Here is a 17136-nt window from a genome sequence, read left to right as displayed (position 1 = left end):
AGCTAGTTACAGCAAATGGATCATACAAAATCCAGGGAACTTAACAGCCCAGTATTGCTCTCTGCAATTTGTATAAATCAGAATGCCCTCTGCATTTCCTGAAGGACAGGACCACAAGTACAGATAGAAACTACAATTTATTCTTCAAACAAATGTTTTTTCTTAAATAAAGTATTTGCAATTGACTTTCATCTTTCTGTAGGACAACTGCCTCTTCAAATACTTGCTATGGGCCACACTCCTGAGTTTATTGCTAGAATGCAGTGGTACGGTTCATATTGTAAATCTGGATTACAGGAATTCTATTGTTTGTTATTTACAGAGAAAGTTTCATCAAAACCAGGATTTATTTGTGTTGCTGTTGCTGGTAATAATTCTTATGTGCTATGACAGTGGCAAGAGTCCCTGAGCGCAACCAAGGCCCCGCTGAATGGAGCTACAGCGAGTGAGTCCCTTTTACTCCCCAGCTCTTCACTGTGTGTTTGACTGCTTGGGAGGTTTTACCTCAAGTTACATCTTCATTGACACCGCCAATGGTGTCAATTCGCCTGGCTCTGCGCTAAAGGACGTTACCTTGTGCTCTGTGCTCTCCCACATCCCGTGTGTAGCCAGAGGGACCCTGCAAGTGGATGTCCCCGTGCCCTGGTGTCCACACACCCGGCTTCTCCGAGTCAGGGAGCCAACGCTGGCTGGGAGCCACGTACCCGGGCAGGGAGGGTTCGTGTGCGGTGACTGCGTGTTGGTAGGTAGTTACTGCGGCGAGGCGGGAGCCGGGACAGGCGCCGCTGAGCTGAACCAGACCGACTCATAGGGATAGCCCCTCCGGAGCCACCGCCACCGGCACACGCACCGGCGCCCCCCGCCCCTGCGCACCGCGGCCCCGCCCCCCTGCCGTCGGCCCCGCCCTCCGCAAGCCCCGCCCACACCGCGGGCTGCGCGCCTGCCGCTGCCCCTTGAGAGGCGCAGGCGCGGGGCGGGGCGGGCCTGCGCGGGGGCGGGGGCGCGCAGGCGCAGCTCGGCTCCGTCCCGCCGCCGCGCAGGCGCCGTGGGTTCACCGCCGCCGGCTGGGTCTCGGCGCTCCCCCTGGCGCGGCGGCCGCGGCGCTGCTGCTCGGGCGGGCGGGGGCGGCCTTGGGCTCCCGCTTCCGGTGTGGTGTCATGGCGGGCCCCGGGCGCTGATGGCTGAGGGGAGCTGAGGGCCCCGCAGCGCGCCAGGGATAACGGAGACCCGCCCGTGCCCTCCCCGCGCCCGGCGCCTCTCCTGCCGCCCTCCCCGCGGGGATCCGCCCCCCTCCCTGGCCGGGCAGGCGGGGGGACATGGCGGCCCACAAGCCGGTGGAGTGGGTGCAGGCCGTGGTGAACCGCTTCGATGAGCAGGTAGCGCGGGCGGCCGGGAGGAGGAGAGAGAACGGGAGGGCCGCCGCCGGAGGCGCGGGGCTGCTGCGGGCCGGAGGCGCGGGGACGGGGCGAGCAGCGGGGGTGGCTGCCCCGCGGCCAGGGGCGCGGGCGGCGGTGGGAGCGCTGCCTCCCGCCGAGCCCCCCCGCAGGGCTCCGGGCCGAGCCGGGGGACCCAGGGAGCCGCCCCCGCCGCGGCGCCCATTGTGCGGGGCCGGTGGCTGGGTGGGGCCGCTCGGTCCATCCCTTCCAGCACACCCGGGGCTCTCCCCGCTCCTTCGGGAGCGGACCTGGGCTCGGCGGCGAGCGGCTCCCCTGCGCCAGCCTGCTCGCAGTGCAGTGTGTCAGCGGGACTGTGCCGGGGTGAGGTGCCCGGGTCCTCGTCGCCTCTGCTCCCCTGCGCTTCCCGAAGTGTTTGCTTTTCATAGACATTCCTGGGAAATTTGCTTACTTGCTTGACACCATCTTTCTCACTATAAAGGCGGTAAAGCCTCAAGAACGAGTTTAAGGAGGGCTCTGTGGAACTGCTCTGGCCATTCCGCCTGGTTCCCTATAGTGTAACCGTGGATGTTGGTGTGCGATTTCACCCACATCACAGGGAGCATAGGCTTGTGGGGAGAAGAGTGTTTTCTAACCAGTGCTGTTACAGTGACAGGCATTTGCTACTCCTTACAACAGCCGGTGCTCGTAGTTGGCAGAAGGATTTTCTGAATGGAAGGATGAGGGATTTGTTGGCCTTAGACTTTGTGTTTCTCTGATCCACACGCAGAAACTGCTTACTGGGATTAGGTGGCATGACTTCCTCAGGGAGGCTAAGCCGAATGCTTGGGCTCTGCATTTCTGCTCCCAGGATGCTCTCCTGACATGTGTCAGCTTGGTTTGGGCTGAATGATCAGCTTCTGGGTTGCCTCCTTTTGCTGCACTGTGAGTACAGCCGTTGTGCCACGTGAGCTCGTGTCACGTCTGTCAGAACCATTAAGCTGGCTTTATAGATTGAGTTTTGTTCACCTGCCTCATAGCCTCGTGTCCCCCTTGGTGATGTTTGGCTCTTGACAGCTCGCAGGAGGACTGGCCTAGTTGGATAAAAATAAGCTCTTCCTCCTTACATTTATATTAAAGCTGCTGTAAACGAAGTTTATTTAGTAAAGGAAAACATCAAACTTTGTCTTTTGACATTAAAATGATGCAGATTTTCCCAATATATTTTAGGCATATTTGCATAGTTAACTTATTCCCCCCCTTATCTTGAGTCATAGATCATTTTTTCCATAAGCCTAAAAAGCATGGTACTGATTATGCTACCAATAACACAAGAAAATGTTTCTTTGTGTACTGGTGTTAAAAGGCCCAAGGCTCTGTCGATTGCTTTGTTATGTATATGGTGGAATTGGGCTTGGTAACATCTGCTAGGAGTTAAGAACTTCAGCTTTGAAACAGAATTATTTCCTTATATGTTTTATGGGATAATTTCAGATAGGTAAATGGGAGGGATCTTCTCTTGGTAGGAAGAAAGCTGGGCTGAGTTTTGAGATGCTGAAATACTAGATAATACACACTAAATAGTGTTGACTGGTAGTCATAGTACAGCTGGTGCTGTAGGGGCTATTTACACAATTTTGATAAGTTTATTGCATATTTTGTGGAAGCAGCGCACTTTTAAGGGAATACTGCATCATCGAGCAGTGAATTGAGGATGAGGCACTAATCGCAACTTCCTTGTGAGGAGTTTTCGCTCTCATTCATTAATTTCAACTCAGGGTCCTTAATTGTGTGTGTTTGCTTTTAATACATCATTTCTTCTGCCCTGCCTGGGCTGCCAGTGATCGTCACGGTGGAGAGGTGACTGTTCTTAGCTGAATACCCAAATGCCAGGTTACAGTGACACCATTGCTACTACTGGATGTACTGCCAACCAATGGTGATATTTACGTGCTCTTGTAACTCCTTACATGTGTGTCATTACTGGGTAGTTGTGTGGTCATTAAGTTTTCTACTTGTTACATTTTACAGTGCTCAGTTGAGCATCAAGTTCGTAGTCCATAAAATATATTGAATATATGCACATTATTTTAGTGGTGATGATGCAGTTTTGAGTCTGCATGCTACGTCTGCTTTTCTAAATGCAGGACCTCTTGATTCAGCACTGAGGGAGCCACTACTAATTGTCTCATAGGTATGTTAGAATGAGGAAGGGGAGCTCCTCTTTGGTGTGGGTTGTTTAGTTTTGTCTTGTTTGAGTTTTTCTTTGTGCTTGGGAGAAGACCAAGCTTTTCAAGGTTTCTTTCTTCCTTTACAAAGGAGGGAAATGTTACCATCTTTCACCAAAATTTATAGATGTAGACAGGCTTCCCATTCATTTGCTAAGGGTTTGAATTAATTTTAAGACAGATGAAACAACAAACCGAGAGAATGCTAATCTGTATTGAAAACAAGAAAAATCAGTGCAAACCAGTCTGCTCTTGTCTGCTCTTGTTTATTGTTAGAAACGCTGCTTTAACCCAAATCTGCTTTTGTGAGGACAAAATGACTGGCAAGAGCAGCGCTATGAGTTAACCAGTGACTGGCTCCCTGGAGAGATTTCTCAGATATACCACATTGGAGATGCTAACTGCTGCAGTGGCCTCTTCCATGAGCCACTCTTGAAGGCTGCGGGAAGGGTTCAGCTGGTGCAGAAGGAACCCATTGTTGGTCTGTGTGAGGCCACATCTCATGCCTCGTGTCACACCTGTGTGATCTCTTGGCTCATTTCCTATGTGGTACTAGTTGTTTGAGTTTAAAACTTCCCAGGGATCAGGGTAGCATTAGGCTGCAGTAGCACAAAGGGGCCAGGCTGTGTTTAAGGGCAGTTCTCTGTGATTTCAGACACAATCAGGTCTTTGTAAAAGAAAATTATCTCTTTTTTTTTTTTTTCCCCCCTATGGAAATGTTCACTTACAGTTTCATGTGTTGTATTTTTATAGTATTTTAAAATGTGTTACAAGCTGAAATCATGCGAAGGCTGATGTAGGGGTGAAGTAGTTCAGAGCATAGTCAGAGGAGCCTTACTGCCTAAACCGTTTAAATCTAGACTGTTTTTAAACTGTCAGATACTATAAAAGGTATTAATCCTGTATAAACTTGTGGTGACTTAAGTGATTATGATATGCTTTAAAGAAAAAAAGCCCTTTATTATGTGGATTATGGTTTAGGCTTCCTATTTGTAGTTTATGAGATCTGATTGCTTTCAGTTAAGAAAGCTTTTGTATAAACTGAAAGCCAGTAGGAACGTTCCACTCTTACTTTCATTAAAAGGCATTAAATTAAAGCAAATATTCTGTCTTCCTGTTGATTCTCTCTGCAGCATCTGAAATCTGTACAGAGACCTCAGAAAGCACTGGCTGCAAGCACTAGCTCTGGGGTTTTCATTGCTGTTAAGAAACCACCAGTAGTAAGTTGTATTTGAAGTGTTTCACTGAGTTACAGTGCCTTGTCCTGTAAGGCAGGGGTTGGTCTGTGCAAGAGATGGAACTCTTTTCCACAGCTGCTCTGCCTGAAACACATTTCCACAGGAGCAAAGAACAGAGCCAGATGATAGCACTGCCCTTAACCACACAGGGTGCTACTTCATCTGTCTCTAACATAAACCTGGAGCAGCTTTGATCTTATTTTTCTAAACCAGGGTGTGTAATGTGTTTCAAACCCAAGTGCTGTACGGCACACAGATGGTGTCCTGCCGAACAGATAAAGGAATGGCCCACATACAACAGATGTTACCTGAGTCCAGTAATGAGCTGCTGACAAGCATCAAGGTGCTTTGATGGTCCTTCTGTGTTTAGCACAGCAGTTTGTGTTAGCAGTAAATACACGTTTGTTCACAGTGCCAGCTTCTAGTTAACCTTGTATTGGTTTTAGGCAACCCATATAAGATACTTTCAGAGTTCTGTGTTCTTCTGAAGGTTTAGTTGTGAGGTTCTTTTACTAAATAATGCCTTTGTACAAGGTTTACAGTTGGGAGCATGATGCCTGTTGGTTTTTAAAGACATTTGTATCTGGTTCTGATCATCATCTGATCATCCTCTGTCCTGATGCTGAGGAAAGAGTGGTGCTGTGTATATTTTGTCTCTCACCAGTACGTTTGCCCAGTTCCAGTGCAGCATCAGCAGCAGATCTGGAGAAGCTATAGAAGGTAAACAGGGCTGTGTACATGGAAGTCAAGTGCATTTCTAGAGATAGGGTTTGACTTAAACTGTATGGTCAGCAGATGTGTTTTAACAGCCAGGGACCTTGCAAGGCTGGTGAAAGCTGGTAAATGCTTTAGTGCTTCTTCTTATAAGTTTAGTTTTCTAGTTGTTTCAGCAATACCTGATAGAGAAGATGACTTACATCCTGAATTCGGGATATGCTTCATCTTGTACTGTATTATTGCAGCTGGCAGGCTCGGCTACTTAATGGCTTTTCCTTGTCTTCTGCAGCAATATTCTTCTTTAATTGAGCCTAAAGATTCCAGATTTCATCTACCTATTTTGTCTCTGTCCACTGCATTATATAAGGCAAGCGGCAGTCCAGAACACCGCTCCCTGTGCTCTGGAGCTTGTTTGACACCTCAGTGAGACAAAGCGGATTAGAGGTGTATGGCAGCATGCTGGCTGTGTGTGCATCAATGTGGTTATGAGGCTGTTGTCTGTTGCTGCCTATTTCAAGGGTGAAAAGAGCTGAATTAAAGCAGTGGACCATCCCTTTGCTGAACAAGGATGAGCTGAAAATGGTCCGTGTGTTCATAGTTTGAAGCTCCAGTTATAGTTAATTTTTTTGCTTTAATTTCTGTTTCTAATTCTAATAAAAGCTATCCAGGAAACCATTTGTGTTGGTCTTTCTCTTTTATAAAATGAAATCAAAGGCAATGAAAGTAAAATTTCAACTTTTTCTCCCTTTTTTGTAATGTTTAAATTTATGGATATTTGTATAGAAGTGAAATAGTTTCGTTTTGGTCACTCAGCACTGGCACTGAGTTCCATGTAGGGACATACAGTGCTCCAGCATGCCAGTGAGCAGAGGAAATAGCTGAGAAACTAAAAAACCCAAACCAACAGTGCTAATATTTCCTTTTTATATAGTTTCCTATTTTAAATGGTAGTATAAAAAGCAGTTTTACTCCTCAGTGACCTTGCTGTTGTGGCAGGAAGCTCCAGAAGTGTGCAATCCGATGTTTCTATAGCATGGAAGCATGCAGGACTAGATCTATGACACAGATTCTTTGAGAGGCACTTCTGAAGTGTTTTATCACTCAGTGCTATTGAGCTTTTCTGCTGTTGTCAGCACGGAGACTTGAGAAGTCAAATAAAATTACTAGGAATGGTGAAACTTTTAATTAAATGTATCTATCTTGCACTAATGACTTCCGAAAATGTCTTGTAAAAATAACATCCAACAATGAAAACAAAGCTTGAGTCACAACTGCTGTTGGTTCTGCTTTTTCCAGTTTTCCAGCGAGCACGTTGGGACACATCTCCCTGGTTTAAAGCATTCATTGCAGCCTGAACACTAGCAAGAGAATCACTAAATGGAGTGAAAGGTACCTGGGGTGTCCTGTGGAACACTGTGTGGCAGTAGGAGGTCATGCAGGCAGAGGGGTGCTGCCCTGATGCTGCACTTGCTGCAGAGATCCCACAGCCACTTTGTGAGTCGAAAGTGAGTGGAAATGAGGAGTCCTCTCACCAAGTCTGCAGAGACCCAGCCTGGCAGGTTGATCTTTAGGCACTTTCCAGCTCTAAAGCTGATTGTAGCTCCTTGGAATCCTTCTTTTAACCTCTCTGTGTTTAAGTTTTTGTTGAAGATACCCTTTCTAATGCAAAAATACTACATCGTGGCACTCACACCAAGCTGTCGGTGTCTTGCAGAATCCACATTTATCAAGAATTCTAGTTAAAATTGGTCAAAACATGTAGTAGCAATTCAAGTTTCTATAGGCAGTGAATTCCTAGGTCATGTATTGGAATACAAATGGCATATGTGAATTATAAAAAGAGGTGATGATAGTGATTCCTTTGTAGTTCCCTTTGTTTGCTTTAAAAAATCAGTAGAGTTTCTGGAGCTCCATTCCTCACATTTTCATGTTCATGAGGGGCCACTGCTGGTGGGGAGCACACAGGGAAGGTGAGTGTGAGCCTGGGAGGTGACTTGCTTGTGACTCTTGTAGAGTCTGGGTATGGCATGAAACGAAGTGCCCAGTATTCACACAGAAGGAGAAGCATCTTGGGTTTGTGCAGTCACTCTGAACCTTATCTGAATGGGAACCAATGCATCAGCACAGGGCTCACAAGCTGTGGTTGGCTCCTGGGTGCTCAGAGCATGTTTGAGGCTGACACCTTGTTGCCTGGCTGGTGGGGATGTTTGTGGGACCCCCCAGTAACCCATGTCCTGCAGAGGCTGTTGGTGGTGGCTCCTCCAGGGACTCAGTTGTACCTCTTGGTTGGTTCTGTCTATGAGAGAGAGGAGGACACGCGTGGAACCACTGTTCCCATGTTCCAGCTCGCCTGCTGGGTGAGCTGCTGTGGCTTTGCCTCCTGTCACGTTTCAAGAGGCAGATTTTTTCCTTGCAGCTATCGACCTTGTGAAGATTTTTGGTATTTAACAGCCAGTTGTTGAAATAAAGAGACTTTTCTTCTCAGAATCCTATCTTAGGTTTTTCTGCTCCTTTTGATGGTTTTGACATTTGGTTTGTGGAAAATTTATCACAAAATAGAGATTTAGTTTCCATTCAGATAAAGGAATAGGTGAACTTCAGTATTTTGTTTTATAGAGAACTAAAAGAAAGTCGAATGTAGAGAAAATGAAATAACCAATGTGTTTGTAGTTGTCTCTTGTAGAAAGTTTTTCAGGTGATTCAGAATCTTTAACCTATCTTTAAAGATGCAGATTTCCATGTAGAAAAGCTGACAATACTTTCCTCTTCTTGCAGCTTCCTATAAAGGCTGGCCAGCAAAATACCCACACCAAAGTCAGTACGGAGCACAACAAGGAATGTCTCATAAACATTTCCAAGTACAAGTTTTCCCTGGTCATCAGTGGTCTCACCAATATCTTAAAAAATGTTAATAACATGGTAAGTTTTCTAATTTTGGATTGTTGGGTTAGGGATCATGTGGGATCTCCAAAGCAGGTAACAGAACTGGCCATACTATAGCAGTACTGTTTTTTATGGCTTTAGTAGGAGAGTTTGCAGCAAGCTCTTCTGGATGTCAGCTGTGTAGAGATGTGGTAAAGCACTACAAAGGATTGATAAAGTCTGAAAATAGATAGTCCTGCTGATGGGGATTTTGGGCTGCTTAAAGTTTGAGAGAGAATTTGTGTTAAATAAACTCCATAGGCACGAAGGAATGTGTTGATGTGTAAGATGATTGATAAATGAGAACTATGCAGTTAAAACAAGTTTCTGTTTGTGATATATAGATTTTCAGAGGAAAGACCTAGCTAAGAATGCCAATAAAAAAAGTCAACATTTGCTTTGCACTGAGTTGCAAGACTGAACATTTTTTGTGTTTGATGGATGGAGCTACTGTATGAATTGGCAACATTTTGGAAGGATTTCTGTAGCTGAAACAAGAGAGACCAGCAGACTGTCAGCATGGTCTTAGTTTAGCACACAGAGGGTTTGCACTCTGCTGCAGTTGAGGTAACCTCTCCAATGGTTTAAAATACAACTTCCTTTGGGTGACTTCTACACGTGTCCCATGTGTAGGCCTATTTTTGGTGAAATCTTTTCTGCTTTATTTTGCTGTCTTACTATTGCTGGAACTAGTTGCTACTGTTGGCAGTAAAACTGGGTGCTGGCTTCAACACCCAATGGCACTCTGCCTTCCTCCTGCGTCTGAAGCGTGGGGTCTCTTTGGAGCCTCTCCTGTGTTTGGTCCTGTGGTCTGTGCTAACTTCTGCAACACTCTAATAAGCTTGTCAGTACGGATTTGTTGTGACATCAGTTCTATTAAGATGTTGGCAATGAAATAGGTAAGTGGGAAAGAGTCAGCAGTAACTGATACCAAAATAGGTTCTGGAAAGGTATAACCTTCATTTCTGAGTACATGACAGGCCTGATGGAGGTAAGGGGCTGCAGCGCACCTCCAGTTGTGCTTTGTGGTAACTGTTCCTTGTTAGACTTGGCATTGCAGACTGGCCGAAGGTATTTCTTCAGCAATAATGTTTTAATTCCTATTTTAACCCGATTTTCATTGGCTTTGTTTCTAAGCTGAAACCCAGAGCTGTAAAGGAGCCATAACTTCCGTGCCACTTTGCTGCATTAATGCGTTACAAGTCAAATTTCTGTGTCTCAGATGAATCTTTGTCCTTTCTGCTTCTAGAGAATATTTGGAGAAACTGCTGAAAAGAATTTGTATCTATCTCAGCTGATTATCTTGGATACACTGGAAAAATGTCTGGCAGGGGTGAGTAGGCTTGCACAAGCCACCGCTAAGTTGGAATCAAGTGAGTTAGAGCGCACAAGTCGAATGCTTGTGTATCTGTTACTACTAGTGCTAAAGTTAAAACTCATCTGTTTAGAGCAAAGTAGGATTAATGCCATTTAGAAAATTCTAAACCTTCCTGTAACTGCAATCACTTGATATAACTGAGAAATGAAGGATTTAGGGGTGCTTTTTTCCTGCCTAAAATCAGTGGGGGTTTTTCAGCTAAAAAGATTCAAATAAACTTTTGAATTTGCCCTTCCCACTACTCAGCTGATTTATGGAGCTACAAATAATGTTTCTCTTTTCATAACTTGTTAACAAGAACACAGCCATACTCAGAGACATGTGTGGACTGGAGAAAGAGAAGCCACAACCCAAATGGAGAATGAGATGCGGCTGTGAAGCTTCGCTAGGTTTTTTTAAGTTTTGAATGCTTGTGGCATGTCCTGCTCACTATTTTTTAAGTAGATGCATCAACACGTTTTTGTCTTAAACAGTTTTAAACAATTTAAACAGAAAAAGTAACCGGAGAGTAAATCATGTTAAAAGTAGCAGATAATTCAGTTCAAGTATCTGTTTTCTGTGTACAGTGGTGATTTTTTCCTTACATTTCTTAAAACTTTCATTTTTTGAAGTAATTCGTCATGAGCTGCTATATACAGCAGAGACTTTGCTATCGCTATTCGAAAGATTACTTTTGCAGGTGTTTCCTAGATTGCATTAGTTCACCATGTCCAGACTTCCACTGGGAGTCCAGTCCTGAGCTTTCCAGTCAGAGCTGTGCTGCAAGGCAGTTTCTGTTACCTTTGGGATGTAAAAGGTTCTGCAGCTTACTGTGCGAAGCTGTGTAATTGCAAAGCCAAACTTCACAGTGAGCAAGGTTTGCAGTGGTTTATTCCTTTAGCGAGAAAGGAACTTCTTTTTGAAAGCTGTGTTCCTGGAGGAATGTCATGGAATCAGCTAAACTCTTTGCTGCTTCCCTGCAACAGTTTCTGAAGTTCTTTCTTTATAAAGTATTGACTTTACTATGGTTAGCTTTGTCAAGCAGCGTATCCTGCATTACAGTACTAAAACAGGCTGAATAATTGTGGATTCTTCTAAAATCACACAAGAGCCAGGTAAATACCTTTTCCAGAATAATTTTCAGCTTGTGCAGCTGAGATAAATGTTGCTTCTTGGCGTTTGTCTTTGGTTCAGAGAGTTGGAAAAGGTGCTTTAACTTCAGAAGTTAATTCTTTTAAACTATTCCTTACATGCATGTTGTTTGAAATGTTAGTGGGTTTTTCCTGGTGATGATATTTGAACAGCCTAAAATTGCGCTGAATACTTCTTGCTTTGTCAATTTAAATGAGAGCGAGTTGAGCCAGTGTATTTTTAATAAGACTTGAGCCAAAGTTCTATACAAAGAGCGTTGTGTTCTGCGCTATCTTCAGCCGTATTTCTTGCTCCCTGTTCTTGCTCAATGTTTCATCAAGTTCTCATGGCAACAGGACTCAGGTCAACTAAGTGGGAGTCTCTGAAACTTCCCAATTCCCTATGGTAAATTCATTGGTAGAATTTTAGAAAGCTTTAATGCTGACCCTCTGTTAAAACTTGCTTTTAGTAGAGCAAAGTTTCACTTTGAATTCTTTTGTAAATAGTTTCCTTATGTCTCATACTGTGCAAACTGGCAAAAATGAGATGTTTCTGTTGCAGGAAAGTTAAGCCATTTTTGACTCGTGTAGAGCAATCTCAGGCAAGAGAAAGGGAGAACATCTTTTTCAGCTCACTTTTTTAATATAAAATACTTGCTGTCAAAATACAGTGATTCAAGTCCTACCCAACAGAGAGGTAAGGGTGGGTCTTTGCTCTTTGAGCTTCCATTCCAAACCAAGATAGTTAATGCTCTACTGCTAATACTTTACACAGATCAACAGGGATAAAGATGCTTTGCTTCAAAAACTAGTTTGATCTTTTGCTTGGTCCTTGATAACATTGATTAACCCAGTGTCCTATATATTTTGGAGACTTAGCTGAAAGTGTAAGATGGTTTGAATGACATGAGTTACTATTCAAATGGAAAGAAGCCTGTTCTGTGTGGACTACGTACACTATGGCCAGGGTTAGCCTTCAGGCAGTTAGAAGCTTAGATTCAGGTCCTGTGCCTACTTACCAGTGGCAGATGCTCTGTGTTTTTTTGCCTCCAAACCGGAATTTCATGCAATACTGCATGTTTATTTTTAGCAACCAAAGGATACCATGCGACTAGACGAGACTATGCTGGTGAAACAGTTGCTGCCAGAAATCTGCCACTTCATCCACACCTACCGTGAAGGGAACCAGCACGCAGCTGAGCTGCGGAATTCGGCCTCTGGGGTTCTTTTTTCTCTGAGCTGCAATAACTTCAATGCTGTGTTCAGCCGCATTTCCACCAGGTAGGTGTTCTCAGTAGCCTGACATAGTGTGTTAAAAGACCTACTACGTAGTGGTGTGTAGAACATCCATCATGAGGTGTAGTCTTCCTAAGTTCAGAAAAGCTAACTGTTTAAATGATATTAAACAAGATGGTTCCTTAGTTCCTAAGTGAAACTACCTCTCAAAACTTCACTTGAGTTTCTGGTTCCCAAATGAACCTGTTTCATACCCATCCTAGGTCACTGCCAGCAGAGTTTCTGTGAGCTGCATTTACTGCGTTTTCAGTTTGCTTTCATAAGTACGTGTCAAACGCTGTTGTAGACTGAAAATAACGGTAACTCTGCCGAATAAGTTCTTGCAAGGTGTTTTGGAAAACAAAGGCTGCTGAAGATGACGGGTTGCATACATTTGCCTGTGAATTTAGAATGCACAATTTCAGCTTGTCTGCAGCTCGATTGCAGCCCCAGGGCTGTTTTCCTTCTGAATTTTTCCTGCCTGAAGGCTTTTATGTCAAATCTGTCTTAGGCCTGAAGGGGACAAAACAGCTGGGCAGTTTGTTAGTTGTTGGAAAAGACCCATTTGTCTTCTGCCTGACTTGAGTTTCACAGCACAGTGACTGTAAAAATAACTGTCTTTGCTAAGTGAGAAGAGAGGCAGGCCCAAAATTTCCATCTATTCTTTGCTCTGTTTGCCTTGTTCCACATCCTTCTGATGCTTCAGCATTTGCCAATCCACTGGAGTCGTGCATTAAGCTTTTTGTTACTGAAATACTTAGATGTTTTTTGAAGGATGCTTGAGGCAGCTTAGCTCCAGGCACATGTTGTCACAACTAACATCACCCTTGCTTTGCTAGGAGGGGAGCTTGAGCAGCCTCATGTGGTCCCATAGCAATGAGTGTGCCAATTTAATCGACACAAAGATTTATATATTCCTTCTAATGGAAGAACAGTTCCTTCCCACATGCTGGAAAACACTTGCATTTTAGAAATCAGTCTAAAATTATTTAATAATTTTAAATTTTAAGTATTTTTAAAGCTTTTGCAGAGCTATAATAACTTCTGCTTCAAGAACATGGACTTGGCAGCTAGGATGGAGGATGTGGTTTTACTCAATAGGTTGATTATGTTTTGTTGCTTATGGAAATGGAAACAATTTCTTTTGCTCCTTTTATAGGAAGTATTTTTCAGTTGAAGTCTTTTGACAGTCTTTGAATCTGGTCCATGGATCTATATTTATTCACATGTCTGTAGCATGGTTTAGTTCTCAAGCTCCATATCCCTTCCTGCCATCCCCCTGAGCTGGCACACAGTGCTTTTTCCCTAACCTGTTTTTCGCTTCACATGGCTTGTACATGAACAGTTAAATATTTGACCAGTTGTTGCTGATCTCCACAGGGGTCAGCTTGCCGACAGTTAGCATTGCTGATCTTTTGACCTGTGCTTCCTGTTTAGGCATATTTCTAGGCCTTGTACAGCAGCTGGGGGATTTTTGGCATGAAAAGCACAGCACTGGGGACCTTCCCATTCCCAGCGAGGGCTGTTAAGTTGAAGAAATGAAGAACTGCTTTTGTGTGTAGTACTAGAAATCACATTCCGTGTCTAAAACACATCTGTAGCTTTGGAACAAGACATGGCAGTCTTTAGTTTGTGAGAACATATGATTTAGTTATTAGTGGCTTAGTATCTGATGAGATGTTTAGTAAATCTTCGGATGCAAAAGCGTGAAAAGATGCTGTTCCGTTTAAACTGGTGTGATTAAACTTGGTCCTCTTTAATCAGACCAGAAAAAACGTGGCCTTTCTTTAGCTTACAAGGGGTGGTTGTAGCTCAGTGATGTTAAGTACCATCAGTCACTGCTTTAGTCTTGAGAAATGACCTGGGGCAAGACTTGCTGTTAAGGAGCAGTAGTCTGAAGGTGTCACGATTCCACAAATTTAATATTTAGTTGGAAAGATGACAAGATTACTGCTACAGTATGGTAGATAACAGAAGGATTTAGGCAACTCTTGGGCATAAACAGACTGTCACCAGATGGTGTTGGTATCCTGTAAGACTCATCACTGGTATTTCTAGATCCATTTCGGTATGAGGATGGAGCAAGATAAAATGTTAACTCTTAATCATTCAAGCTCCATCTTGCATTTCTAAACCTGGAAAAGTTTATCTGAGGAGATCAGATAACCCTCCCCTGCTGTTCCGATGTGTACAACCATAGGCATGTGTTCATACCTCTCTGACATAATCCCATTGAGAAGTTAGTTTACTTTGCATATTTTTAGATTACAGGAACTGACTGTTTGTTCAGAAGATAATGCTGATGTTCATGATATTGAACTTTTACAGTACATCAGTGTGGATTGTTCCAAACTAAAGCGACTCTTGCAAGGTATGATTTGAGCCTGTGTTTTGAAATACTGTTACCTGAATATGGCTAGTTAGAGCCGACACAATGCTATTGATCTGTGTAACTTTTTATTGCTGTGGTTTAATCCAAATAGTCACATATTTACCAATATATTTTTAGAATATTTAAGTCACAGAAACACATTGGTTTAAAAACTGCCTTGCACTTCAGATGTCTTTTATAATCTGTGTTGCTTTTTAGAACCAGGTATCTTTTCTAAATGCAGAAATGTTTTACCTTTACAGAGACAGTATTCAAGTTTAAAGCCCTTAAGAAAGTAGCTCAATTGGCTGTTATCAACAGTCTTGAAAAGGTGAGTATTTTCATGTTTGTCTTCTGTTTCATTGCTTATTTGCAGACTTGCTCTAATTAAGGAGTAGTTGCAATTCAGTAATTTACGATGAAGTGTAAGTCGGTGCATCCCTTCGATGCATATATGTTCTGCAAGAGATGTTGAGTGATTAGAAGTAAGAAGAAAATCTTGCTTCATTTGAATACATAATTCAGAGGAAATATTTGTAAGCTCTGGAATGTAAAGATGTTTTTCATTATTTGCAGGCGTTTTGGAACTGGGTGGAAAACTATCCTGATGAATTCACAAAGCTGTATCAAACACCTCAGACTGATATGGCTGGTAAGGCATAACCAATGATATACTGTTACAAAGACACATTCCCTTGCATTTTTGTCCCTCTCTGCTTCATGTGCAGCCTACAAATAAGAATAACCCCAAATTTGTGTCAACCCTTCCAAGGGCAGGCAGGGGTTTATCATTATCTCTTGTCTCTCTTGACTCACCTTTTAATTAAAAAGTGATTCATTTTGTGGTTCACAGCACAAAGAAATAAAACCTAAAACGTGGAAACTCTTGAAATACATGTTTTCATCTTGATACATGAAAAACCTTAGAGACCATCACCTTCATTTGTCTCGAGGCAAAAAGAGAGGAAAACTTACATTTTCAGGGAAACCATGTCTTTAACTGGGTTGAGACCATTTTGCCCCCAGGAGCGTGCCAGTAATGTGCAAACCAGAACTTCTGTGTAGCTGGAGCTATCACTCTGCCCTTTTATACCTATTGTTTACCTTTTCATCATTAAAATTGGTATTGAACTTGGGCTTGTATTTTCTGCAGATTGTGCAGAGAAGTTGTTTGACTTAGTGGATGGCTTTGCTGAAAGCACAAAACGTAAAGCAGCAGTTTGGCCACTGCAAATCATACTCCTGGTCCTGTGTCCAGAGATAATCCAAGATATAGCAAAGGACGTGGTGGAAGAAACTAAAATGAACAAGGTAAGAGAAGAAAAGTATCTGAATTGGGGTTCTGATTCCTAGAGGATGCTTGGTTTTGCTTGTTCTGTATTTCAGGTGTATTTTGTCTTCACTGCCTAAAAAGCACATTACAATTCCATATGTAAATTCATGCACCCTTTTTAAGTTCTCACCTACATATGTTCTGTCACTGTCAATACTTCATACAGATAGTGTGTCCCAAACAGTGTTACATCAGAACTTTTACATCTCCTTGGAGGTTTAAATCCCAGTGATGTGATTTTTCCCCTGGTAGCATTGCTTCTAGCTGGCCAGTGTGGTACTGCCCTGGATGTCTGCAGTGTGTGTACTGGGTGCTCCCTAATAGCAGCACCTGTGGCAGATGTTGAATTAGATGAGGCTGCAAACATGATGGTTTAGAGTAAACAACCATTTATCTTTGTACCATTCTCATTGCCCTAGATCATAACGAACTTTAATAATCATAACGTTTCTCCAGAATGCTGCATCAAGTTGGTTTTTGCAGTCCCAATATCCATGATTTCTGATGAGAATACAAAGTGTTGTTTGGTTTTAATATTTAAGGATCTAAAAACCCTGACCACAGATTACCAGAGCTCTGGCTATAACTATTCCTGGTTTGAATTGTGCAGAAACTGTTCCTGGACAATCTCAGGAAGGCACTTGCAGGCCACGGTGGGAGCAGACAGCTGACTGAAAGTGCTGCTATTGCTTGTGTCAAACTGTGCAAAGCTTCTACCTACATCAACTGGGAAGATAATTCCGTCATCTTCCTACTAGTGCAGTCCATGGTGGTAGATCTTAAGGTAAAACTGTCTGTTTCGTATTTGCAAGGAAGAAATCTGAATTTTAAGATACTGAAATACTTTACATTTCTCCTTAATTGAATACCATAGTGGGTGGAAGTGGAAAATGTTGTATTGACAGTAGACGTGGATAATCTTGGTGTCTGATTTATACATTTCTATTTTTTTTGAACACACAGAATTTGCTGTTTAATCCAAGCAAACCTTTTTCAAGAGGCAATCAAAATGCAGATGTAGACCTTATGATTGACTGCTTGGTTTCCTGTTTCCGCATAAACCCTCATAATAACCAACACTTTAAGGTGAGAACGCTGCCTACTGATAAGTCATTCTCCACATACTGTTGATGACCTGTCAGTTATGAAAGATACGCTAACAGCAGCTGGAAGCTCACGAATGAGTTCAACT

General features: G+C 43.2%; 1 protein-coding gene across 5 annotated transcripts in view; it reads left to right on the top strand.

The window, feature by feature from the left end:
* Nucleotides 1–1086: 1086 nt before the first annotated feature.
* The window catches only part of NF1 (neurofibromin 1), a 74748-nt gene continuing 58698 nt past the window's right edge, over nt 1087–17136 (top strand). For 3 of the 5 annotated variants that reach the window (XM_065694217.1, XM_065694218.1, XM_065694216.1), the window contains exons 1-10: nt 1093–1376; nt 8332–8475; nt 9728–9811; nt 12056–12246; nt 14505–14611; nt 14875–14942; nt 15188–15263; nt 15765–15922; nt 16555–16728; nt 16908–17030. In XM_065694217.1, the coding sequence (XP_065550289.1) occupies nt 1317–1376; nt 8332–8475; nt 9728–9811; nt 12056–12246; nt 14505–14611; nt 14875–14942; nt 15188–15263; nt 15765–15922; nt 16555–16728; nt 16908–17030 (1185 nt within the window). In that variant the 5' untranslated portion in view covers nt 1093–1316. Of the gene's footprint in view, nt 1377–8331; nt 8476–9727; nt 9812–12055; nt 12247–14504; nt 14612–14874; nt 14943–15187; nt 15264–15764; nt 15923–16554; nt 16729–16907; nt 17031–17136 lie in introns of all 5 variants that reach the window. The other 2 variants (XM_065694219.1, XM_065694220.1) reach the window with 1 other exon arrangement.

Source organism: Lathamus discolor, chromosome 14 (assembly GCF_037157495.1).
Source record: "Lathamus discolor isolate bLatDis1 chromosome 14, bLatDis1.hap1, whole genome shotgun sequence".
Classification (NCBI taxonomy): domain Eukaryota; kingdom Metazoa; phylum Chordata; class Aves; order Psittaciformes; family Psittacidae; genus Lathamus; species Lathamus discolor.
The sequence above is the reverse complement of the archived record's forward strand: the minus strand, read 5'-3'. Positions and strand labels throughout refer to the sequence as shown.